Genomic DNA, 25,813 nt, shown 5'->3' with positions numbered 1-25,813 from the left:
TCAAATTATGGCCAAATTACCAATCGCATGGTGATTCAGCTTCTAAATATGTTTTGCAGTGTTTCCAAAAGTTAAAAAACAAAAACAAAAAACAAATCTTTACCTAAATTGTTTTTACTTACTTCACCTTAAATCAGTTATTCGGTTCCTTTGAAGAACGTGTTGCTTTAGCAACCCCCAAAGTGAACCCAGATACCCAGGACTACTGATTGTTACATCAGAGTTTTTGAAAATGCCAATACTAGAAACAGGCCGACAGTTAAGGAGAGGCGGGCCTCAAACTAAAGCAGAACCTTCTTAAAACCACTTATATTTTCAAGAGATGGATTAAGCGAAAAGAGCTGTACAAAGAAATAAGCTATTTTCTATGCGCCTGTTATAGGCAAGGCACTGCACTCCCTTGTCACTTGTTAATGTACAAGAAGACTTGCCGGTTCAGGGAAAGGGAGAGGGGATCGAGGCAAGGTTTATGGAGGGCGGCAAACTGCACTACACGTGGCGCGGGGCTGAGCTTGCGGAGACCGGGGTTCTGGTGCCTGGCGCCAGCTGCTAGGTAGGGGCGTGCGTCCTGCGCAGTTGCCGCGCGCGGCCACCTTGGGCTTCAGGCCGGGCCAATCAGGAGGCGGGCGGACGGGGCGCAGCGCCGGGAGGGGGCGGGGCCGGGGCCGGCTTCGCGGTCTGCAGGCCAGGAGGGAGGGCGCCTTTGGCTTCCCCACCCGCCATGGAGCGGCTGACGTTGCCTCCCCGCGGCGCGGCGGCAGTGGACGAGTACCTGGAGTATCGGAGGTGAGGCCGTGGCTCCGGACCGGCCCCTTGCCGCTCCGAGGGGCCACGATCCCTGGGCTGAGGGCGCGGGCAGGGGCCCGGCGGGTGTCCGCGGGGGTTCCCTGAATCTTTGCCTGGGTTGTTGGGGGAGGCCTAGATGTTTCGTCTTTGCCTAATTAAATATTGTAGGGCCACGCAGTTCTATGCAATGATGAGTCTTCCGATGTCATTTAAGAGGTCCCTCTGCTCCCTTCCAAGAAGGATGGCTAACTCTAGTTGATACAGAGGTCCAACCGTTTTTTAAATGGCCATTGAAAACATTCACATCGAGTACTAGAGGCTATAGAAGTTAGCATGCATCAAATTAACCCAGTAATAGGGTCAACCGTGAACTTCTGAACGCGCTCCCCACCCCGAGGTGCTGGTTTTAAGAGAAAGGCACCGACTGGTGTTTTGGTGTTCTGGAGAAACCCCTTCCGAAACTGGAAACGTAGCCGCTCCTTTGGCCTGAGGACCTGGCTCATTGTCCTGGGTCCTGACCGAGGCTGGTGCACCTGCAGCGACGCGCTTTTTTCCGCTTCCTGGGGGTTTTGATCGTCCGGAATCTGGGCGGATGGGAAGTCCTGGAGAGGGCCGCCAGAGGACGCGGAGTTGGGGCGGGAGGATGTGTGTGTACAAGCAGAGGGGAGACGCTCCAGGCTCGGCCAGGGAGGCCGGAGCGAGCGACAGGGCCTCCTCTGCGGCATCGTGGGCGACCCAGATGACCCAGAGGTGTGCGCGCAGACGGCCCCCCAGCTGACTGCTCTCCCGCGCTCCGACTGCCCCGTTGGTGTAGTTTTGGGTAACCCTTAGAACTGCCTGGAGATTCTGAGCCAGAAGAACAAGGGCTAGGAGCTTGATGGGGTCAGTTCCCACGCCGGGTTCAGGGTCAGAACAATCACCATCCAGTCCTCCCGCAGAGCAGAGCCGGCTCCTTGAGCCTCCAGTTCTCCAGAGCTTTTGCCTGGGAGCAAGTTACTGGAGCTGGTGTTGACTGATAACTTGGATATTTAGATATGTGAATTGTGGGCCTCCAGTTGATTCTTGCCTAGCTCCGAACATGTTAGGGCAGACCTGGTGGGAAATTATGTATTTATTTATTTTATTGAGACAGGGTCTGACTCTTGCCCAGGCTGGAGTGCAGTGGCGCGATCTCGGCTCACCGCAATCTCCACCTCCTGGGTTCAAGTGATTCTCCTGCCTCAGCCTCCCGAGTAGCTAGGACTACAGGCGCCCAGCTAATTTTTGTATTTTCTGTAGAGACGGGATTTCACCATGTTGCCCAGGCTGGTCTTGAACTCCTGGGCTCCGCCCGCCTTGGCCTCCTAAAGTGTTGGGATTACAGGCCTGAGCCACCGTGCCCAGCTGGGAAATTATTTTTGCAATCATAAATAACTTGAAACACTTCCCTCTGAAAGAGATTATCAGGTCCTTTACTGACGTCAGGATTTTAGAAAAGTGGGGAAAACAGGACTTGAGTGCCTAGATGTGAAAAGGTGGGCCGGGAAGGTGGGGTGGGAAGATGAGTCAAAATATGAGTTTAGAAGGAAACAAACTTTCCTTCCTAAGAGTTTTCCTGGATTTGGTCTTGTCTAGGTACTTTGGTGGGAGTCAGTTAGGAGGGGAAGCATGCAGCCTTGTTACTCACACTGTGGGAGTAACATATATATACATATATATTTATACATTTATATACAGGTATATAAATATACACATATATATATTTTTTAGATAGAGTCTTGCTCTGCTGCCCAGTCGAGTGCAGTGGCGCTACCTCAGCTCACTGTAACCTCTGCCTCCGTGGTTCAAGCAATTCTCAGTGCCTCAGTTTCCAGAGTAGTTGGGATTATAGGCGCCCACCACCACGCCCGGCTAATTTTTTTATTATTGGTAGAGACGGGGTTTTGCTATATTGGCCAGACTGGTCTCGAACTCCTGACCTCAAGTGATCCGCCTGCTTCAGCCTCCCAAAGTGCTGGGATTACAGGTGTGAGCCACTGTGCTGTGAGTTTTAATCTGCATTTGAACAAGATCCCCTGGGGATTCTGTAAGTACAATAAAATTTGAGTTGCACTGGTTTAGTACTTAAATACCAATGACATCTTACTTTTAAAAGATCTTTTAAAGATCCGTATTTATCTTAAGATCTTAATACCTGTTGGTATTCTTGATAGCTACCAGAAAGTGAAATGGCCCAAAATTTAACTCAGAAATAAATGCCCTTTATTTCTTTGCTATTATGTATCTAGATTGTCTGTGTAAAGAAGACGGTTTTGATTATTTCATAGCTTATACGTTGGTTTTTCTTTTTTTTTTTTTTTTTTAATGGCAAGCGCATAGAGCAATGGTTTTTATTTTCTACCTCAGCTAAAGGCTTCAAAGTATGGAAAAAAGCATGTATTGCACAAAAAAGCATGTAGCATTCTACAAATATCACTTTTTGTGACTTTTCAAGGGGAGTATTTTCAGGGAGAAATGTCTTCAGTTTTGGAAAAACTTCTTTTAGGTGTGCTTTCTTTTCCTCCAGGGAGGCCAACTCTTAATTTCGTTTCATAGAAATAGTAGGGGCTTAATGTTTTCCCATAAAATTTTGGGTTTGTTCTTCTGAAATTAAACAATGATAAACCTGATTACCTAACACACAAATGTGGTTTGAGCTTGTGCTGAACCAAGTGTGTATTTAGGTTCCACATTAGTTTAAACCCCTGGCCAGGGTTTGGAGACAGGTATGGAAATTAGTCATATTGGCTTCTGCTTTGATATTTTTTGTACTTTTTTGGGATACATTTTCAAAGGAGGAAAATGTTAGAATTTTTAGCAGTTAAGGCTCTACCTTTAATGAGAAGAATGAGAATCTTTGCTTCAGTATCAAAGGAAAAACTGAGATGAATATGTGGTAATCCTCTGTTGATAAACCTGGATCAGTAAAGTTGCGTTATGAATTCATTGTTTTTCCTATTAATAACCCTCTTGTATAGGAAGTTAAGGGAGAAAAGATTTCTTTTCTCACCCATTACTAGGTTCATGGCTGAGGCACGTATGGTTCTGGATCAAACCGAGGGTTGGGCTGCTTATTCTCGTGGCCCAATAATGCGATTCAGACGAACTGGGAAAGAAGGGAGATTATTTCTGTAACTGGTTATAGGGAGAAGGCCTGGAAGATATTGGCAGACCAACTCAAAATTACAAAGTTTTCCAGAGCTTATATACCTTTTAAGCTATATGTTTATGTGTAAGTGTGCATTTATCTAAAGACATAAATGATTAACTTCTAATCTATAACTAAGATCTGAGTCCTGAAGACCTTCTTCTGGAGCCTCAGTAATTTACTTAATCTAAATGGGTCCAGGTGCTCGGGTGACTACTCTTGTCTTGTCTTGTGCTAAATCATGGAGGTTTGGGGAGTTCCTTCAGACCCCCCAATAAACTTGTTTGTGGAGGTCTGGAGAGTTTCTTCAGACCCCCAATAAAACTTGTTTAGTCCTAAATGGGTCCTTTAAGAATTCCTTCGTTATCTTGTCATGCTGCAAGGCCCAGGAAAGGCCTGGGCAAAACTCTTTGTGGGCTGTTGTTACTTTCTAACCTTTGTATAAGGACACTGGTTCTATCAGCTTTTAGTATTTAACTTCACCACTCAGTCAGTGCAGTAACAGGTGTTATGGAGACCTGGCCTGCCACATCTGTCAGAAAAGACAGATTTATAAAATAAAAGCTTACAAATTTATTTAATATTTGCAGTGGCCTGGTCATAGCTCACCCGGAAAATAAATACTCAAAGTTTAAGAGAAATATATATTTTTATTGTAGAATTGTTGGTGAGGATGATGGAGGGAAACTTTTTACTCCTGAAGAATATGAAGAATACAAAAGAAAAGTTTTACCTCTGCGCTTACAAAACAGATTATTTGTGAGCTGGCGGTCACCAACAGGGATGGATTGTAAACTTGTGGGCCCAGAGACACTGTGCTTTTGTACACATAGGTAAGACACTTTATTGCAAAGTTTTTTGATAATTAGAAAATAAAAAGCTAAGCATATCTTACTTCTACAAATTGTGATGATTGAGAAACATTTAACAATTGTCCTTTATGTAGTAGAGTAGAAATTATCAACTGGGGATGGCGGCTCACATCTGTTATCCCAGAACTTTGGGAGGCCGAGGCAGAAGGACTGCTTGAGCCCAGGAGTTCTAGTCTGCAGTGAGCTGTGATTGTGCAACTGCATTCCAGCCTGGGTGACAGAGAGTGAAACTTTGTCTCTTAAAAAACAAAAATTGGCCGGGCGCAGTGGCTCATACCTATAATTCCAGCACTTTGGGAGGCCGAGGTGAGCGGATCACGAGGTCAGCAGTTTAAGACCAGTCTGGCCAACATAGTGAAACCCTGTGTCTACTGAAAATACAAAAAATTAGCCGAGTGTGGTGGCACGCGCCTGTAATCCTAGCTACTTGGGAGGCTGAGGCAGGAGAATCGCTTGAACCTGGGAGGTGAGGTTGCAGTGAGCCAAAATCACGCCACTGTACACCAGCCTGGGTGACAAGTATGAGGCTCTGTCTCAAAACAAAACAAAATAAAACAAAAAAATTAAACAAACCCCACAAAAATTATCTAAAGGTTTTTAAAGCTATAGTTAAAATTTTTCCATCATATCCTATTAGCGCTCATCATGGAGTCTTACCACCTTAAGCAGTTCTCTTGCCATTGGTAAAAATGTTTGGCCCTGTGGCTTTGCCAGGGGTCTTTCAGTTTGACTGGGGAGCAGAGTCTACCTACATCTCACATCACTGGAGAAGGTAGAGAATGGGTCATCAGACTGAGGAACTACTTTAAGCATTGCTTGAATTGGCCCACACTGATCATGCTGTCCATCTATAAGTATAAACATTTCTCCTCAAATTTACTAATGGCCTTTTATACCTTAAGGATCTGCTATGTTGATACCTTTCTTTAAACAAACAAGCACACTGCTTTGCATTACAAATGGTCATGTTCCAAGAAAAGTGCCTAAAGGAAAGGAAGTAAGTGAGGCTCCTGTTTTTGACTTGAGTTGTCTGTATCTGAACTTTGCGTTTTGCTCTGTGTGTGCTCTACTTTAAATTTTGCTACTGTCTTACAGTTGTAAAGTTCAGAATACCTAAGCTGCTTCACAGAAAAGTCTCTGAAACTATTCCATGTTTTCAGGCAGCAACTTTAACTTTCGGTTCCAAGAGGAACCACCCTATTCTGATAGCAATTTCTGGGGCTCTTTCACAGAGACTCTTTGTATAGTTGCTATTTAGAGTTGCAGTTTGCCAGAGTTTGTTAGGCAGTTGCTAGGATGAGTAATGTTGTATATAGATTGACTATAAATTTATTTAGCAACCCCAGCTAAAAACACTGAGGAGGAATGGAGGATAAGAGATGTGTTGATATCTTTCAGAATTAAAGAGGGGTTTGGTAAGTTTGTGATAGTTTTATAATTTATTCTTACACAAATTTAGTGCCACTTTCTAATCTCTGTATAACTTATACAGCATGGACTTGAACGTCAGAATTGATCCAACTCAACTTTTTTTTTTTTTTTGAGACAGGGTTTTACTCTGTCACTCAGGTTGGAGTACAGTGGCATGATCTTGGCTCATTGCAGCCTTGACCTCCTGGGCTCTAGCGATCCTTTGACCTCAGCCTCCCAAGTAGCTGGGGACAGAGACACTGTGTTTTTGTACAGTTCTTATACTGTTTTTCTTGGCGTGTGCCACCACATCCAGCTAATTTTTGTATTTTTTTGTAGAGAAGTGGTTTGGCTTTGTTGCCCAGACTCCTGGGCTCAAGTGATCTGTCTACCTTGGGCTTTCCAAAGTACTCAGATTACACATGTGTGCCACCATGCTCAGCTGACCCAACTCAACTTTGATGGAGAAGTTATTGTATTTAGTACTGATACACTCAGTGAGATTTCTTCCACACTTTTCCCCCAACCATAAAAGTGATATATGATTATTAAGGAAAATGGGGGATATATAGAAACATAGAATATATTCTATATACAATATATAGAAGCAGCTCACTACCCAAAGCCAGCTGCTAGTTTTTTTTTTTTTTTTTTTTTTTTTTACAATATCTGTATGACTTTTTCTTTTTCCTTTTTTTTTTTTTTGAGACAGAGTTTCACTCTTCTTGCCCAGGCTGGAGTGCAATGGCATGATCTTGGCTCACTACAACCTCTACTTCATGGGTTCAAGCGATTCTTCTGCCTCAGCCTCCCAAGTAGCTGGGACTACAGGCATGCACCACCATTCCCAGCTAATTTTGTATCTTTAGCAGAGATGGGGTTTCTCCATGTTGGTTAGGCTGCTCTCAAACTCCTAGCCTCAGGTGATCCTGAGGCTGCCTCCCCTGCCTTGGCCTCCCAAAGTGCTGGGATTACAGGCATGAGCCACTGTGCCCGGCCTGACTTTTTCTTTACATGGTTCATTTAACTGTTGTTAATTATGTGTTTGCGTAAAATACTGAGCCACTTTTTAATGACAGAAATCATAGAAATATGTTTCCACATTGTTATGTGCTGGTCAAAAACAAGATTTTAAATACCTGCCAGCTAGTCCAGCTAGTCCAGTGGTGTTTATCTGTGTCCTCCGGAGCTGTGAGAGAGCCTTGGGGGTGTGCCAGGTGGAAGGGCAGGTTAGGAGAAGGGGAAACTCTATTCTGTTCTTCGTCTTGCTCTAACCAATTCTGCATTTGTTTTGTGTATTCTCATTCTATAAAAGATGTTATTTGATAAAGGGGTTTCACCGCTAAAAGGTTTGAAAACCTGTTGTCTAGTAATTTACCTACTTACTAAAATTACTTACTAGTTATTTTATGTTGTGTGGGTGTGTGTATCATGTAGCTGATGTAAGTACTATTGCTAATATTATTGGTATGCATAAAGCTTTTTCTATAAATGAAATTATTTTCTTAGGGTATATTTTCCAAAAATGAAATTTCTGGTTCAATAATGGTTCTGGTTCAAATAATGGACCTTATAACGTTTCTTGAAACATTATTAAATAGCATTTGTTCTTTTGTAACACTCTTTTTTTCTTTTTTGAGACAGAACCTCACTCTGTTGCCCAGGCTGGAGTACAGTGATGCAATCTCAGCTCACTGCAACCTCTGCCTCCCGGGTTCAAGGGATTCTCCTGCCTCAGGCTCTCGAGTAGCTGAGACTACAGGCATGCACCACCATGCCTGGCTAATTTTTGTATTTTTACTAGAGACGGGGTTTCATCGTGTTGCCCAGGTTGGTCTCGAACTCCTGAGCTCAAGTGATCCACCTGCCTTGGCCTCCCAAAGTGCTGGGATTACAGGCATGTGCCACTGGCACCTGGCCCTTTCGTAACAGTCTTGATAACATTGTGTATTACATATAGTTTTAAAAAACTTTGACTCTTTTTGCTAAGTTAAAATGGTATCTCATTTTAATTTGGATTTTTCTTTGATTAATATTGAGAATAATAAATTTAGTATTATTTTACTGAATATCACCTATGAGAAGAAAGTGAGTGGTCTTATTTAAGAAAATCACAGTAGTATAAGAAGGAGCTTTGGCTTTCAAAAATATTGATAATTTGTTTTGAAGTCAAAAGTTATATTAAAATAAATTACATCAGTACGCGTTTATTGAATGTATTTCTATTTTAAGTAGCAAACATACGGAAATAAATTTAAGTAATGCACTTTGATAAAAATAACATTCTTTTCTTTTTTTATTTGAGACAGAGTTTTGCTCTTGTTGCCCAGGCTGGAGTGCAATGGCGCGATCTCGGCTCACCGCAACCTCTGCCTCCTGGGTTCAAGCAATTCTCCTGCCTCAGCCTCCTGAGTAGCTGGGGTTACAGGCATGTGCCATAATGGCCAGCTAGTTTTGTATTTTTAGTAGAGACGGGGTTTCTCTATGTTGGTCAGGCTGGTCTCGAACTCCCGACCTCAGGTGATCCGCCCGACTCGGCCCCCCAAAGTGCTGGGATTACAGGCCTGAGCCACTGTACCCGACTCGAACTTTTTCATACTCTTAGGTTGTGCTTCTATATTAAGGAATCTGTAGAGGTAAGTGTTTTGAGGAAATTATATAATTATTCTTTGTATTGCTGTGAAACAGCTTCTTAAATAACTAAAAATAGAAATCTAAAAGAATGAAGATTTCCTCTGACCAAAGCAACATGCTGATACAAGTACTATATGTAGGAGAGTTTATTTTCACCTTACTATGAAGAATAATAAAACAATAATAATTTAAAAAATCGTATCTGCCTTTAATATAATAGAAATTGTAATTTTTGATAATACCTGTATTGTGTTCAGATTTCTCTCTCTCTCTCTCATGTTTTTAGGTATAAACAACATAAAACTGACTTGGAAACGATTCCTCAGCAGCGCCCCATTGATCTGCCCTGCCGAGTGACTGGCTGCCAGTGCAGGGCTTACCTTTATGTCCCCTTGAATGGCAGCCAGCCCATTCGCTGCAGGTGCAAACACTTTGCTGATCAGCACAGTGCTGTGCCTGGCTTTATGTGCAATATATGTGAGTTATATAATTATAAACACGTAAACTCAGAATGTTTATACGTCTTCCTTGAATATTTAACGTGCCTTTGTACTGGTTGTAGAGTTAATATTCAATTGTATTAGTTGTAGAGTTAACATTCAGTTATAGCGTTAATATGAAACAACTAAGGAAAATTCAATGGATAGATACTCTAAGATTTCATTTTTGTGGAAGAATTCAGAGTTAATGGTATGCTTGATAATCATAAACCCTCATTTCATGTAGTTCAGATAATTTAAGTAATAGTAATGGATTTTAAAGAATTACCAGATGTAGGGGCTGGGCGCGGTGGCTCAAGCCTGTAATCCCAGCACTTTGGGAGGCCGAGACGGGCGGATCACGAGTTCAGGAGATCGAGACCATCCTGGCTAATCCGTTGAAACCCCGTCTCTATACAAAAAACTAGCCGGACGAGGTGGCGGGCGCCTGTAGTCGCAGCTACTCGGGAGGCTGAGGCAGGAGAATGGCGTAAACCCGGGAGGCGGAGCTTGCAGTGAGCTGAGATCCGGCCACTGCACTCCAGCCTGGGCGACAGAGCGAGACTCCGTCTCAAAAAAAAAAAAAAAGAAAAAGAAAAAAAAAAAGAATTACCAGATGTGATCTGATTCAAATTTTCGAATACGGGAGTTGAATCAACTAAATTCTATTCATAGATTTAAAAAAAGCATTTTATAAGTCAAAAAATTTTTATGGCTTGCTGATAGATTAACATAGCATGATCATTTTAATACTTTGTTTGCAGTAGCACCCTTACCTTAATACCTGTACCCAAATTCCAACCTCTACGCCTTTTGCCCTTACACTGGATCATCCATTGAACTAGGTAGAGTGCTAGTCCATTAGTTTCCTTCAGAAGATAGTCAATCCAGTTGTTTTTATAGTAGTTTGAGTTGAAATCTTATGATGAAGTATATAATAAAATATTTTTAATGACAGTGGCAGGAATAAATGTTTCATTGGCTGAATATGGAAGAAGTTGGAGAAAACTGATTTATTTATATGCCTTGGTTCATATATATATATAAAAATATAAAATAATTATTGTTATTTTTTAACAGAGTTTTGCTCTTGTCACCCAGGCTGGAGTGCAGTGGTGTGATCTCGGCTCACTGCAACCTCTGCCTCCAGGGTTCAAGTGATTCTCCTGCCTCAGCCTCCCAAGTAGCTGAGATTATAGGCACCCACCACCACACCTGGCTAATTTTTGTGTTTTTAGTAGAGACAGGGTTTTACCATGTGGGCCAGGCTGTTCTCAAACCCCTGACCTCAAGTGATCTCCCTACCTTGGCCTTCCAAAGTGCTGGGATTCCAGGCGTGAGCCACTGCGCCTGGCTGTTCCCATACATGTTTGTCAGAGGTGTGAGTGGGTAAAGATTTTGTTAATGATATATTCTGGCCTCCATTACAATATGGCTTGATTTTTTCATACAACAACTTTGTTAAGACGTAATTCACATGTCATACAATTAACCTATTTAAAATGTGCAGCTTCATGATTTTTTATAATCAGCATGAATGTTGTGTAACCACCAGCACAATACACTTCAGAACATTTTTCTCACCCCAAAAAGAAACTCCATATTCACTAGGAGTCATTCCTTACTTTTCTCTCTCCCCAGCCCTAGGCAACCCATACTCTACTTTCTGTTTCTGGACTTGCCTATTCTGGACATTTTATATAAATAGAATCATAGAATATGTGGTCTTTTGTGACTGACTTCTTTCATTTAGCATGATGTTTTCATGATTCATCCATGTAGCCTCTATCAATACTTCTTTCCTTTTTATTGCTGAACAAGATTGCACTACACCCTTTCTGTGTCTACAGATTGGCCTTCCAATTTGGCTTTTATGGGGAGTTGATCTGTAGGAAGATTTCTACATTATCTCTTCACCTGGTCCTGGCCACTGGGCTGTCCCTGCCATGCCGCTTATAATTCCGTTTTTGAGGAGAGGGCCTGCATTACCTGGCTCTTCAATTTCTTTTAGTCCTTGTGTGTTTTTTTTTGTTTTCCTGTGTTGTATCCGGTTACTACTTTAGCATGTTTTAGAAGTAAGAACAGTGGCTAGGAAGGAGTTCAGTGGCTGGAGGTAAGAGTTACAGGGGCCAGAGGATCTAGATTCAGCTGGCTTTTGCCAGGCTAAGTGTCTTTAGGGTAGACAACATAGGACCTTTAAGAATTTAACTCACTTTACATCTTGATTCAGGTTCCAAGTGTTCAGGATTCCATAGCTGCTTCACTTGTGCTTGTGGTCAGCCTGCATATGCCCATGACACAGTAGTGGAAACTAAGCAAGAAAGATTGGCTCAGGGAAAACCAGTGGGACAGGATGTTCCTTATGCAGCCATGGGAGGATTGACTGGTTTCAGCTCGCTGGTGGAAGGCTACATGCGGTTAGATGACAGTGGGATTGGTAAGTGATGCTATGTGAAATGTGAGCCCATCGTATTGTTTTTATGTATGCTAGCAATAGTGAAGGCTTATATTTGTTAAGCACTTCATAGTATTTTTCTTTCAGAAAACATTCTCTCATTTGATTTTTATTTTTTAAAAGAGGTTTTTAAAATTTTTATTTTATTTTTTATTTTTTCAGACCTATTTAGTATCCAAGAAAGAGGTTTTATTGCTACCATACAATGTATTGTCATTATAGAATTTAGAAAGCACGTGGCAGAGATCATTCTCATCCCAATACTTGTACTCAAATTTGAATCCACATCTCCAATGTTTGAAATAGCTGAATAATATTTATTTTATTTGATATGATATAGTTTACCTGTTACTCTACTGTATGTAACTTATGCTATTGTATCCATTTCATTTTGGAAACAGTAGGCTTATGTTCATGTGTGTATATGAACATACATGTATATACATGTAGTCACTTCTGTAGTAAAATATGTATGTATGTGTGTGCACACACATATATCTTCTTGCATACATATATGTTGTAAATAATGTAGGGAAAGTTTAATAGGATCTATTCTAAACTGTTAAAGGTAGACGGATCCTTCTGAGAGCTGAGTGGGACTGGGGAGCAGAATGTGTTCCCTGTCTACTTGAAACACTTGTGTGTAAGTTTTTTTTTTTTTCTGTTTTACAACAAGCATGTATTTTTTCATTTAAAAATTACATAAATACAAGTGTATATTTTCTTTTCTTTTTTTGTTTTTTTTGAGACAGAGTTTCACTCTCGTGGCCCAGGCTGGAGTGCAATGGTGCGATCTCGGCTCACTGCAACCTCAGCCTCACAGGTTCAAGCGATTCTCCTGCCTCAGCCTCCCGAGTAGCCAGGATTACAGGCATGTGCCACCACACCTAGCTAATTTTGTATTTTTAGTAGAGATGGAGTTTCTCCATGTTGGTCAGGCTGGTCTCAAACTCCCGACCTCAGGTGATCCGCCTGCCTCAGCCTCCCAAAGTGCTGGGATTACAGGTGTGAGCCACCATGCCAGGCCCATACAAGTGTATATTTTCTTGTAAAATATTCAAACAATAGAAATTAAGTGGAAAAAAAAAGAGAAATTAATTGCAAAGCACCCTTGAATACTTCTCTTTGTCTGATTCTTTCCCCGAGGGTAATTTGCTATCATCAATTAATTTTTCTCTTTAACATACAATTTTACTATTTACTTTTTAATTTTTAAAAATTATTTGTATTTATTGTTTAAGAGAGAGGGTCTTGCTGTGGTGCCCAGGCTAGGTTTGAACTCTTGGGCTCAAGCAATCCTCCAGTCTCAGCCTTCCTAGTAGCTGGGATTACAGGCATGCATCACCATACCTGGCTTTACTTGTTTTTTAGCTTAGAAAAATGTAAAGGCCTGTTGTGTCAGGACACACAAATCTACTTCATTCTTTTTAACTGCTGTATGGTATTCCACACTATAGATATAGCAGTTTATCTAATCATTTCCTTGTTCATGACATTTAGATTTCCATCTTTTTTTGCCATTACAAGCAATCTTGCCAAGAAAATCCTTGAATTTGTCTGCCTGTATCCTTACATGAATTTGACTCTACGGTAGATACAGAGAAGTAAAACTACTGGAGCATGTTAACCTGTAAAATTCTAATACATTCTGCCAAAATGTCCTCCAAAAATGCTCTGCTTGTGTTTACTTCCTCTACTGATGCTTTAGCTTGCCTATTTCCTCACATTTAGGCTAATCATTGATATTATTAAACTTGATTTTTTTGCCAGTCTGATGTGTAAAATTGTCATTGTTGTTTCAATTTGATTTCCCTGGTTATTTGTGAGACAGGGATCTTTTCATATTTATTGGCCATTTCACTTTCTGTGAATGGCCTATTCGTATCCCTTGCTCATTTTTTTTTGTTTTTATCTTTTATCATTGACTTATAGGAAGTCATTTTATTATTCTGTATTTTTTTTTGTTATTTATTTTGCAGACATTTTCTCTCAACCTGTCATTTGTCTTTTAACTTAATTTTTTTTTTCTTTACAGTTTAAAAATTTTGGAGACAGGCCTTTCCTATTTCAGTTTTATAAATATATTCTCCTGCATTTTATTTTAGTATTTTTTTATGTTTAGCTTTTTCATATATCTGTAATTTATTTTTTGTGAAAGTGTGAGGTAGATGTGTCTAACTTCAGTTTTTGTCTAAATTGATGGCCAGTTATTCAAGCACCATTCTTTCCCAAATCATCTGACACTCTACTGTATTCTTTATTTTTATTTTACTTTAAGTTCTGGGATACGTGTGCAGAACATGCAGGTTTGTTACATAGGTATACATGTGCCATGGTGATATGCTGCAGCTATCAACCTGTCGTCTAGGTTTTAAGCCCTGCATGCATTAGCTATTTGTACTAATGCCCTCCCTCCGCTCGCCTCCCACCCTCCGACAGGCCCCTGTGTGTGATGTTCCCCTCTCTGTGTCCATGTATTCTCATTGTTCAACTTCCACTTGTGAGTGAGAGCATGCGGTGTTTAGTTTTCTGTTCCTGCATTAGTTTGCTGAGAATGATGGCTTCCAGCTTCATCCATGTCTCTGCAAAGTACATGAACTCATTCTTTTTTATGGCTGCATAGTATTCCATGGAAACTCTACCATATTCTGTCATATTCTCCATTTTGTACCATTGGCCCATTTGTCTATCCTGTGCCAATATTTTATACATATATATATATTTATTTTTTTGTGATAGCTTCCTGGTATGTCATGATATTTGATGTGGTAAATTCCTCGTCTTTGTGATTGTTTTCAAGATTGTCTTGATATTTTTGTGCATTTTCTCTTCTAGGTAATTTTATAATTAGCTTCTTAAATTTCATAAGTAAATTCTTCTGCAGTTTTATGGGTGCGTAATTGTGTTAGGTTCAAGCAACAGCTAAAGAAAACCCAACTGCCAGTGTCAAAAAATGATGATGATGATGATGATGTTTGATGACTGCAACTTTGTACTATCAGCAGTTGTTTGAACCACATCACATATATTATTTCACTTAATCCTCACAACAACTCTGTGAGTTAGATTATTATTCCTGGTTTACAGATGAGGATACGCAGCACAGAGAAGTAAAATAACATGCTCAGTGTTATTCAACTAGGAAGTAGCAGGGTTGGGTTCAACCCGAAGCTTTCTGTGGGCTCCCTAGTCTGCCACATTGTTGGCTATTTGTGTACAGCTACTATATTGTTTTCGTTACTGTAGCTTTATAATAAATAAATTAGTTAATATTTATGACTTCATTTTATTGCTTCAGAATTTTCCTGACCTGTTCTTACGTTTTAATTCTCTCAGAACTTTGGCATCATTTTGTTAAGGTATAAAAACTCTATTATTTTAATTGAGATCACATTGAATATGTAGATGAATGTAGAAATTATATATATATATATTTTAAGATGGGGTTTTGCTTTGTTTCCCAGGCTGGACTGCAGTAATATGATTATAGCTCACTGCAGCCTTGAACTCCTGGGCTCAAGCAGTCCTCCCACCCAACCTCCTGAGTAGCTGCAACTATGGGCGCATGCCACTATGCCTGGCTAATATTTTACGTTTTATATTTTTTTTAGAGACAGAGTCTTACTGTGTTGCTCAGGTTGGTCTCAAACTCCTAAGGTCAAGTAATCTTCCCACCTCAGACTCCTGAGTAGCTGGGACTACAGGTGTAAGCCACCATGTAGAACTGATATTTTTAAATATTATCTTTTCATTTATTTGTCTGTGCAGCTAAGTGGAATTCTGAAGTTGTTATCCCAGAAGGCTTGCACAACCTTATTAAGTTTATTTCTAGGTATTTAATTTTTTTTTGAGATGGTGTCTCGTTCTGTCTCCCAGGCTGGAGTGCAGTGGCATGATCTTGGCTCACTGCAATCTCTGCCTCCTGGGTTCAAGTGATTCTCCTGCCTCAGCCTCCTGAGTAGCTGGGATTACAGGCGCGTGCCACCATGCCCGGCTAATTTTTGTATTTTTAGTGGAGGCGTGGTTTTACCATGTTGGCCAGGCTGGTCCCGAACTCCTGACCTCAGGTGATCTGCCTGCCTCGGCCTCCCAAAGTGCTGGGATTACAGGTGTAAGCCACCATTCCTGGCCATTTTTTTTTCATTAGTATCATACATGAGATATTTTTCCTTCCATTATATCTTCTTACTGATTATTGTTTGTTTATAAAAAAGCAAAAGTGTTTCATTGCTTTTGTTACCATTCTTATTACTTAATCTTAGAGTTTTTACTCAATTTTTAGTTTATTTTTAAAAAATAATGTTTTTGCCTCTTCCTTCCCAATATTTATGACTCTTATTCTTGACCGGTCAAAATGGCTAGTACTTCCAGAACAATGCTAAATAATGGTGGTAGCTGGCATCTCTGCCTTTTAGAGACTTCTAGTATTTTAACACTAAGTATCTTCAAGGTATAGTCATGTGCCACTAAACGATGGGGATACATTCTGGAAAATGCGTTGTTAGTTGATGTTTGTTATGTGAACATCATAGAGTGTACTTACATAAACCTAGATGGTAGAGCGTACTACACACCTAGCTATGTGGTATAGTCTTTTGTTCCTAGGCAACAAACTTGTTCATCATGCTACCGTACTGAATGCTGTAGACAGTTGTAACACAATGGTGAGTATTTGTATATTTAAATTTTTCTAAATATAGAAAAGGTACAGTAAAAATATGGCATAAAAAATAAAATGGGCCATGTGCAGTGGCTCATGCCTGTAATCCCAGCATTTTGGGAGGCTGAGGCAGGCAGATCGCTTGAGCCCAGGAGTTTGAGACCAGCCTGGGCAACATGGCGAAACCATGTCTCTACAAAAATACAAAAAATTAGCCGGGCATGGTATTGTGTGTGTGCCTGTAATCCCAGCTACTTGGTGAGGGCTGAGGTGAGAGGATCACGTGAGCCTGGGATGTAGAGGTTGCAATGAGCTGTGATGGCACCATTACCCTCCAGCCTGGGTAACAGAGCGAGACCCTGCCTGAAAATAAATCAATAAAGTGTTACACTATTATAGGGCAGCCCTATTATAATCTTATGGGGCCACCATTGTATATGCAGCCCATTGGTGACTAAAATGTCTTATGTGACACATGATTTTATAGAGAAAGGAAAGCTCTTCCTTTTGGTCCATGAAAGAAGGTGGGGTGAAGAAAGGTGAGAGTTAAGGAGAGGAAATATAAGATGTTTTTGTTCTGATTTCAGGTGTAAAGGAACCTAGGGGCAGAGGGACTCCAGATCTATTAGCCATGTAGATACCTAGACCGAGGAAACCTCTTGCTGGAATTTGGTTCCTTTTTGATGTGGAAGGAGTCCATAATTTCCAGCTCTCTGGGGGTGTGAGAAGGCAGCTGACCTGTGAGTCAGTGGGCCAGCCATGCCATCTATCATAGCAGGGGGCAGAGCTGGAGGTGGGTCCCCTAATCTGGGGGACTCAATAGAGGAAGTGACAGGTATTGAGGGAGTCTATACTTACAGTGGGAGCAAGCATAAGGCTACCAGGCCCTATCAAGCTGAGAGACCAACTTATTAAATTCAAGTTGAGCATTTGAGATCAGTAGCACTTGCAACCGCCAGAGGGCAGCACAAGGACCTGCATGGGCCAGAGCCTTCTCTCATATTCCCACATGCCCCATGGGAGCCACTGGGGATGTTTACCTTATAAACATCCCACACTGTTTATAAGATGGGGCTAACTTCTAACCCAGTTAGGACCAAAAGTTCACTTTTTCCTTCACCTGTGGTATAGAGATAGCAGTGTGGGGGGAAGGTGGTGGTTTGTGAAGAAGGCAGTGCAGCTACACATTTTCTCCAAAGCTTCCTTCCTTTTGGTCCAGAAGTCAATGTATTTAGCAATTAGTCTTTCTAGTTAATGGTTTAGAGTTGTGGATGCTTCCTCATTTCACTGAAGAAGGTAGTTTCTTCTTTATTTTTCATACTTTGTTTTCAGATGGCTTCCTAGTAAGGAATAAAGTAAAAATACACTTATTCTACCCTTTTCAGCCAGAGGTTCCTTATTATGAATGTCTTGCTTTTGATAGTGTTTTATAACTATTATATATTAAGGTTTTGAACTTCTGTGCTAACATAGGTACATAATATTCTTTTCTTCTGTGAAAATTTCTCAGAAATGTGCAGAATACTTTTACCCGTTTGCTTTTACTTTATATGTCAGACAAAAATCTAAATAAAAAGACAGAGTCTCACTGTGTTGCCCAGGCCGGATCCAGTGAAGTGATGTGGTCATAGCTCACTACAGCCTCAAATTCCTGGGCTCAAGTGATCTTCCTGCTTTACCCTTCCAGGGAGGTAGGACTACAGGCACACGCCACCATGTCCAACTAATTTTTATATATTTTTTTTTGGTAGAGATGGGGTCTCCCTATGTTGCCAAGACTGGTCTTGAACTCCTGGCCTCAAGCATCCTCTTGCTTTGGCTTTCCAAAGTGTTAGGATTACAGGCATGAGCCATTACGCCCAGTCTAATTTTTTTTTTTCTTTTTATAGAAGGAATTTCTAATGATTCTGCTGAGGTTCCAATTTATTTATATTAGAAGTAATAACTTGTTTGTATCCCTGTAAGTATTTAATTTTTATTCTCCATGTGTTGTTTTCTCAGGTGCACCTTCGGTTGCATTTTTAGAATCTCCCATTACGGCAGTAGACAACCCATTCCTAAAAGCATTTCAAGCATCATCTAGTTCTTCTCCAGAGACATTAACAGATGGTAATGAAATGAAGTATAGAACTGTTTTTGGATGTAGTAAATTAGAATATGGAGCTTTGATTTGTTTTCTAGGCATCTCTCTTTTTTTCATTATTACAATAATTTAACTTCAAGTTAAGCTATCATTTTACTTTCTTTTATGTAAGCCATATACTGAGAAAAAGCAAGCAACTTCATTTTGTGTTGGGAAAAATAGCTAACTCCGAGAATTTAAAGGATTCTGGTAATACTATAATTTGAAGTTTTAAACCTTGTTCTGGTACATGCTATTGCTCTGGTGTTTGAATAAGAGGGCCCTCTGGTGGACTAATTGCCTTTGGGTTTTCCCAAAGAGGCGTAATCCAGTGATAACCATAGGTTAGCAGGGTTTTATCATGTGTAAATTAAGAGCAGGTACAATTCATTTTTAAGCACCAGTATTCTATATTTCCCTTACTGAAAACAAGAAGAATAAATTTGTATGACTTATTAGGTATTTAAAATTTAGTATTTTAGAATATTTTAAAATGAGAATTTTCTTTGATTTATCTGTATTTTCATACACCTAGACATTCCCCACAAGGGATTTTAAGGCTGCTTGCAAAAGCAACATACAACTTAGTACATAGTGATAAAATATATATAGAAGTAAGAAGCCAAGAAAAGGACACAACTGTGGCAGCTTTCAAGGTTGATGTAATTGCTTTGTTTAAACTTCAGTTTTGACTGAGTTTAGTGGCAGCCAAGGCACAGAGGAAAGTGCAGTCAAATACATGTTTTTCTTTCTTAGACAGGAGGAAGCCTGAGTTCCTCAGTGCTAATGAATGTTACACCAATGCTGGATTTTTTTTTTTTTTTTTTTGAGACAAGTTCTTGCTCTGTTGTCCAAGCTGGTGTGCAGTGGTGTGATCATGGCTTACTATTACCTTGAACTCCAGGGCTCAAGTGATCTTCCTGCCTCAGCCTTCCACATAGCTAGGAGTACAGGTGTGCCCCCACACCTGGAAAAAACTTTTTTTTTTTTTTTGCAGCAGGGTCTTGCTTTGTTGACTAGTTTGGTCTCAAACTCCTGGCCTCTAGCTATCTTCCTGCCACAGCTTCCCAAAGCACTGGGATTGTAGCTATGTATCACTGCTCCTGGCCTGGCATGCTGGATTCTAAGTCAGTATGATGATCCTCGGTGATTAGTGGCTAAAGTAAAAGTTGCTGCTGTATTTCAGCAAATACAGCAGACATTTGCTTGTTTCCGATAGTCACCTTTTCTTTCTTTCTATTTTTTTTTTTTTTTGAGACAGAGTCTTGCTCTATTACCCAGGCTGGCGTATAGTGGTGTGATCTTGGCTCACTGTAACCTCCACCTCCCTGGCTCAAGTGATCTCTCACCTCAGCCTCCTGAGTAGCTGGGACTACAGGAATGCACCACCATGTCCAGCTAAATTTTGAATTTTTTGTAGAGACAGGGTTTTGCCATGTTGCCCAGGCCGGTCTCGAACTCCTGAGCTCAAGCAATCCACCTGCCTCCACCTCCCAAAGTGCTGGGACTACAGGTGTGAATCACTGCACCTGGCCTGATAGTCACCTTTGAAGAGTTGGGATATACCATTTTACTAGATAAATAGTAATATGCCATTATAATGCAACTCAGTGTAGATGAGTCTGGAAGAGGTTTGGCTCAAATGGTCCCACATGATCCAGGGATAGACCCAGAGTTTCCAGAGGAATGGGTAGATAACACTTATTCTAAACATCCATCCCTTCTTACTCTTCTCAGTAAGACTTTTGCGAAAGATAGTCGACAGACTGTAGCTGTACTCTGGTGATTGTCTGGGGTTACATGTTGCTGATTGAGGGTGAATTCATATGCTTTAGAAACTGAAGCGTGAGTGTTCAGGTTGCTATTCTGCTTTGGAAATGAAGGGACCCAGTGAAGACATTCACTTGCAACGAAGGTGAACTTTTCTGTGAAATTAGGCTCTTGGGGCACCTACCAAGAAAACCAGACTTTTTCCTACAGAAGCAATTTTTAAAATTCCTTTCAGCATGTAAATTAGTGCTTGATCCATTTTACAAAGTGAGTACCATGAAAAATGGATAAAATAGTTGAGTTTTGAAACATTTTGAAGCAGGTACTATCATTACTATGGTTGCCAATACCAAACCTCAATAATTACTTCTGTGCATTATCTCAAAGTGTAACATGGATTTCTAGTTATAAAACGTAAAAAGTAGTTGGACAAAACTAAGTGTACTCTTATACGGAATAGCTATTTAATATGAACTGTGGACTGTTTGGGAATGTTTGCTAGTGAAAAACACTTTTGTCCTGTGATGCCATTCTCTCTAAAAGAGAATTAGGTAGTATGACCAATTATTCATTTAGGCCATTTTTGGTTTGAAAAATAAAACATTATCAGCTGGCAGGAGAAAATTGCCTTTCTTTTATTTCAGGGGAATATGTAATGATATAAATACATTACTTAGATTATTTTTTCCTTGTTAGTAGGTACAAGTAGTCAAGTTTCTTCGTTAAGGAGATCTGAAGAGGATGATATGGCTTTCTTTGAGAGACAATACCAGGAAAGGGTAGGTTTTTGAGGAAATCCACTTGCATTAAGCATTTACTTGTAGCAAAAGCACTAGAACGATTATATATTGAATGTGGACCATCCTTGAAAATAATTTATAAAGTCTTTACTCACAGTTGGTGTTAGGCCTTGAGGCTTATTAGAATAATTTACGCAGAAACAGGGCTAGAGAATAACATGATATTTAATACACTGGTTTATTTATGAAGGCCATAAAGATTGGATAAATGTGCAAATAAAATTGTCAGTAATAAACATCAATATCAGCAGATTTGTAAATTATATGTATCTTGAATTTCTTTTTTTATACGTGTACCTTTATTTTTTATTTAAAAATATTTGTCAAATAAAGATTGAGTATATTTTGAATTCTTTTTTTTTTCTTGATACGGGAGCCTTTCTCTTTTACCCAGGCTGGAGTGCAGTGGCGCCATCTCGGCTCACTGCAAGCTCCGCCTCCCGGGTTCACGCCATTCTCCTGCCTCAGCCTTCGGAGTAGCTGGGACTACAGGTGCCCGCCACCACACCCGGCTAATTTTTTGTATTTTTAGTAGAGATGGGGTTTCACCGTATTAGCCAGGATGGTCTCGATCTCCTGAACTCGCGATTCGCCTGCCTCGGCCTCCCAAAGGAGTGGCATTACAGGCGTGAGCGACCGCGCCTGGCGTCTGTTTTGAATTCTTAATATGTATTACTTATTCTTCTTAGAGGCTTTTAGGTGTATCCAGACTCGTTCAAATTACCCAATACATACCTGGGCGCAGCGGCTCACGCCTGTAATCCCAGCACTTTGGGAGGCCAAGGCAGGCGGATCACCTGAGGTTAGGAGTTTGGGACCAGGCTGTCCAACATGGGGAGACCCCGTCTCTACTAAAAAAAATACAAAAATTAGCCGGGCATGGTGGTGTACGCCTGTAATCCCAGCTATTTGGGAGGCTGAGGCAGGAGAATCGCTTGAACCTGGGAGGCAGAGATTGCAGTGAGCCAAGATTGTGCCACTGCGCTCCAGCCTGGGTGACAGTGAAACTCCATGTAAAAAAAAAAAAATTACCCAATATTCTTTAAGAAACGGAACATTAAACATAAACATATTTTAACAATTTCCAGGGCTCAACAAGTGAAGTCTTGATGTGTTCACAGCTGTAAGTGAAAGTGACTCAGTTCACCAGGGTGTAAATGCCTTGGAGATAAGCACAGTGTTTTATTCATCTTTATATTTTCCCTAGCACCTAGCACAGTGCTTTGTGTGTAATAGGTTTTTAGTGAATTATGAATTTATGGAAAATTTAAAAAGTTAACACAAATATAATTGATACTTTCATACATGTCAACTTCTTATACTTTTGATATGTTTCATGGCCATGTTCATATTTGAGAGTTTTATTTTGTTTTTTTGTTTTACTAGATGAAAGAATGTTGGCTTAATGAGGTGTGGGGAATAGTATTTCAGCCACATGGCTGCAAGTACTTTCTTTAGGGTTGTTGTTTCGTGGACATCATTATCTCTCCAGCCGGGTAATAAACTTCACAAAAGTAAAGATACTCCCGCCACTTTTTGTTGTATCCGGTACGACTCTTAGACAAGAGCTTGTTGAGTAACTGAAAGGATGGAAAAAGTTGAACATTAAGTAAATTCAGGAAGTAAGTTGGAGACAGAGTAGCTTAAGAATTTTGAAGTCGAAGGGGAGAGGACAGAATTTAAGTCAGAGCTAGAAAATAGAGATTTTTGCAGTGATGGAAACATTCTATATCCATGCTTTAGTCACTCTCCATATGGGGCTCTATATGGCTAAATTTAAATTTTAAAAATTAAATGTTTATTTCCTCAGTCATACCAATCACACTTCAAGTGCTTAGTAGCCACATGTGGCTAGTGGCTTCCTTACTGGATAGCACAAGGCATTTCCATCACTGCAGAAAGTTCTTTTCAAAAGTTGTGGTTTAAGGGTCTGTTTGGGCTGCTGTAACAAAATACCGTAAAGCTGGGTGGGTTATCAACAATAGAAATTTATTGCTCACAGTTTCAGAGACTAGGAAGTCTAAGATCAAGGTGCCGGCAGATTTGGTGTCTCGTGGAGGCCTGCTTCCTGGTCCGCAGATAGCATCTTCTTGCCGTGTCCTCATATGGTAAAAGGGGCATGATGGGTCTTGAGGCCTCTTTTATAAGGACACTTATCCCATTCATGAGGGCTCTGCACTCATGATCTAATCACTGCCCACAGGGCCCATCTCCTAATACTGCCACATTGGAGGTTAGGATTTCAACATGAATTTTGTGGGGATAAAAACATTCAGACCATAGCAAGGGGAAAGAGGTGTGGTAGGATGTCAGCGAGGGAGATGAAATGGTCAGAGAGATGGACGAAAAGGCAACTTTTGCAGCAGCATCAGGGTATAGTTATAATCAAATCACTCTTCATTCTTGGAACACACACACTCACAGCCAAGTTTTAGTTTTTCCTCACAGGCTTATGGGAGACTAGGTTCTAGAATTCCTTCCATCCCTTCTCCAGAAACCTGGAGTTTTGACTGCTTTGAAAATATGCCAATGGTGTTTGCTTGTGAGAAGATAAGGAGAGGAATTCTTATTTGTGAATGTTTTAAAGGATATACCTGGCCTGTCAAGATTGTTTATTATAGGCTGGGGGTATTATGCCTGTAATCCCAGCACTTTGGGAGGCCGAGGTGGGCGGATTATGAGGTCAGGAGTTTGAGACCAGCCTGGCCAACACGGTGAAACCACATCTCTACTAAACACACACACACACACACACACACACACACACACACACACACACAGAGTTAGCTGGGCATGGTGGCATGTGCCTGTAATCCCAGCTACCTAGGAGGCTGAGGCAGGAGAATCGCTTGAACCCAGGAGGCAAGGTTGCAGTGAGCCGAGATTGTGCTACTGCACTCCAGCCTGGGCGACAGAGCAGCACTCTGTCTTGGGGAAAAAAAAAAATAACATAAACCTGGAATTTATGGATTTATGAGATGTAGTTTATAACTTTCTAGCCTCGGTGATTTATAGATTTATGAGATACAGCTTATAAACTCTCCACCATGTGTGATTAATGGAGTACAAAAACTAAGAAGCCTATACCTAAATAACTTCCTCTGAGGTGACATGTACCATACGTGCTATTAGTAGTCGTCTTTTACACCAAAACCATTTGGATCATTAGGAAGCTGTGTGTCTGATAGTTCAGAGCCTCTCGCAAGAGCAATGCCATGTGTGTATCTGGATTTTGCTTGCATTCTTTGCTAATCATTGGCAACATCTGGCAGGGAAGAATCTGTGCTGAGTGTAAGTGGGCTTTGATGAGTGAGACCTCTGTGGTAACATAGTTTACCCACTGCTTTTAGATCCTCTTGAGAAGTTGCTTTTCTATATCAGTTCAAGTTATTTTCTTCTGCTGTGGATGATTCTTGGTCTCTTTTCCCCAAGAAAGGAGAATTTTATTAAGGAAACAAATATCAAAGGTCTGCTAGGTGCAAAGCACTGTATTCCTGCCAGGAAATTTAAAAAACAAAAGAAAACAACAAAAATGAAAACAAAAAAACAAAACAAACAAAAGAAAGAGGAGCAGGTATCTTTGCTTTTAAGACTCTAGATGGTTTGCTGAGGCGGTGGCTCACGCCTGTAATTCCAGCACTTCGGTAGGCCAAGGTGGGCCGATCACTTGAGGTCAGGCATTCAAGATGAGCCTGGTGAACATGGTGTAAACCCATCTCAACTAAAAATACGAAAATTAGCTGGGTGTGATGGTGCATGCCTGTAATCCCAGCTACTTGGGAGGCTAAGGCAGGAGAATCACTTGAACCTGGGAGGGAGAGGTTGCAATGAGTTGAGATTGTGCTACTGCACTCCAGCCTGGGCGACAGAGCGAGACTCTGTCTCAAAAAGAAAAAAAAAAAAGACTAGATGGTTGATGGATGTGTTTGCTGCGTACTATTTCAAATGACAAACACTGCTTTGGTTTTTGTTTGTATTTTGGCATCTTTGCTTCTTAAAAATTTATGTTTCTACAAATCTAGCACTTGGCTTTAAATGAATGAGGAAAAGGGTCTAGCATTTATCGAGTGCTTAAGTGCCTAGATCTTTATATATATTATTTACAGCTTTAGAATAACCCTGAGGAGTAGCTATTACTATGACATTTTTTTTTTACAAATGTAAAACTGTTAAATAAATTGCCCCAAATGCTTAATAAATGGTAGAAGTAGGATTCACTTTCTCTTCTATTTGACATCAAAACCTATAATTTTTGCCCTAGAATAGGGTATTTTTTGGGGGTCCTTCAGATGACCTGTTGTTTGATATGGTTTGCAAGAATGATATGAGTGTATGGTGTCCGAATGAGGTTCCCAACCCAACTCAAAGAGGCGAGAGAGGGAATAAATGTGGAGGAGACAGAGGTTAGATTAATCTGGTTTTATGATTGGAAGCTTGTATTACTTGCAGTTTGATAAGATTGGATAGACTGGTTTTACCAGGTCTCTCCTGGTTTCTTGATATTATTCCTATCAGTTCAGAAGGTCGGAGGCCCTGCCTTCTACCATGGGCCCTGACTTGCTCTCCCCTTCTCTTGCAGAGGTAAGGCAGTGGGGTTGCCTCTGGAAATTGGTGTGTGTGAATGTGAGTGGTGGTGAGTAGGAGGCAGGTTGGATTTGT

The 25,813-nt window shown here is 40.7% G+C and overlaps 1 protein-coding gene across 5 annotated transcripts in view; it reads left to right on the top strand.

Moving 5' to 3' along the window:
• The first annotated feature begins 663 nt into the window (after positions 1–663).
• The window catches only part of LOC103226369 (protein FAM221A), a 165,019-nt gene continuing 139,869 nt past the window's right edge, over positions 664–25,813 (top strand). For 2 of the 5 annotated variants that reach the window (XM_073009052.1, XM_073009054.1), the window contains exon 1: positions 668–786. In XM_073009052.1, coding sequence (XP_072865153.1) covers positions 722–786 — 65 coding nt within the window. In that variant the 5' untranslated portion in view covers positions 668–721. Of the gene's footprint in view, positions 787–4,611; positions 4,786–9,154; positions 9,346–11,577; positions 11,785–18,463; positions 18,572–21,050; positions 21,134–25,813 lie in introns of all 5 variants that reach the window. The other 3 variants (XM_073009055.1, XR_012090340.1, XM_073009056.1) reach the window with 3 other exon arrangements.

Source organism: Chlorocebus sabaeus, chromosome 21, assembly GCF_047675955.1.
Source record: "Chlorocebus sabaeus isolate Y175 chromosome 21, mChlSab1.0.hap1, whole genome shotgun sequence".
NCBI classification, from domain to species: domain Eukaryota; kingdom Metazoa; phylum Chordata; class Mammalia; order Primates; family Cercopithecidae; genus Chlorocebus; species Chlorocebus sabaeus.
The sequence above is the reverse complement of the archived record's forward strand: the minus strand, read 5'-3'. Positions and strand labels throughout refer to the sequence as shown.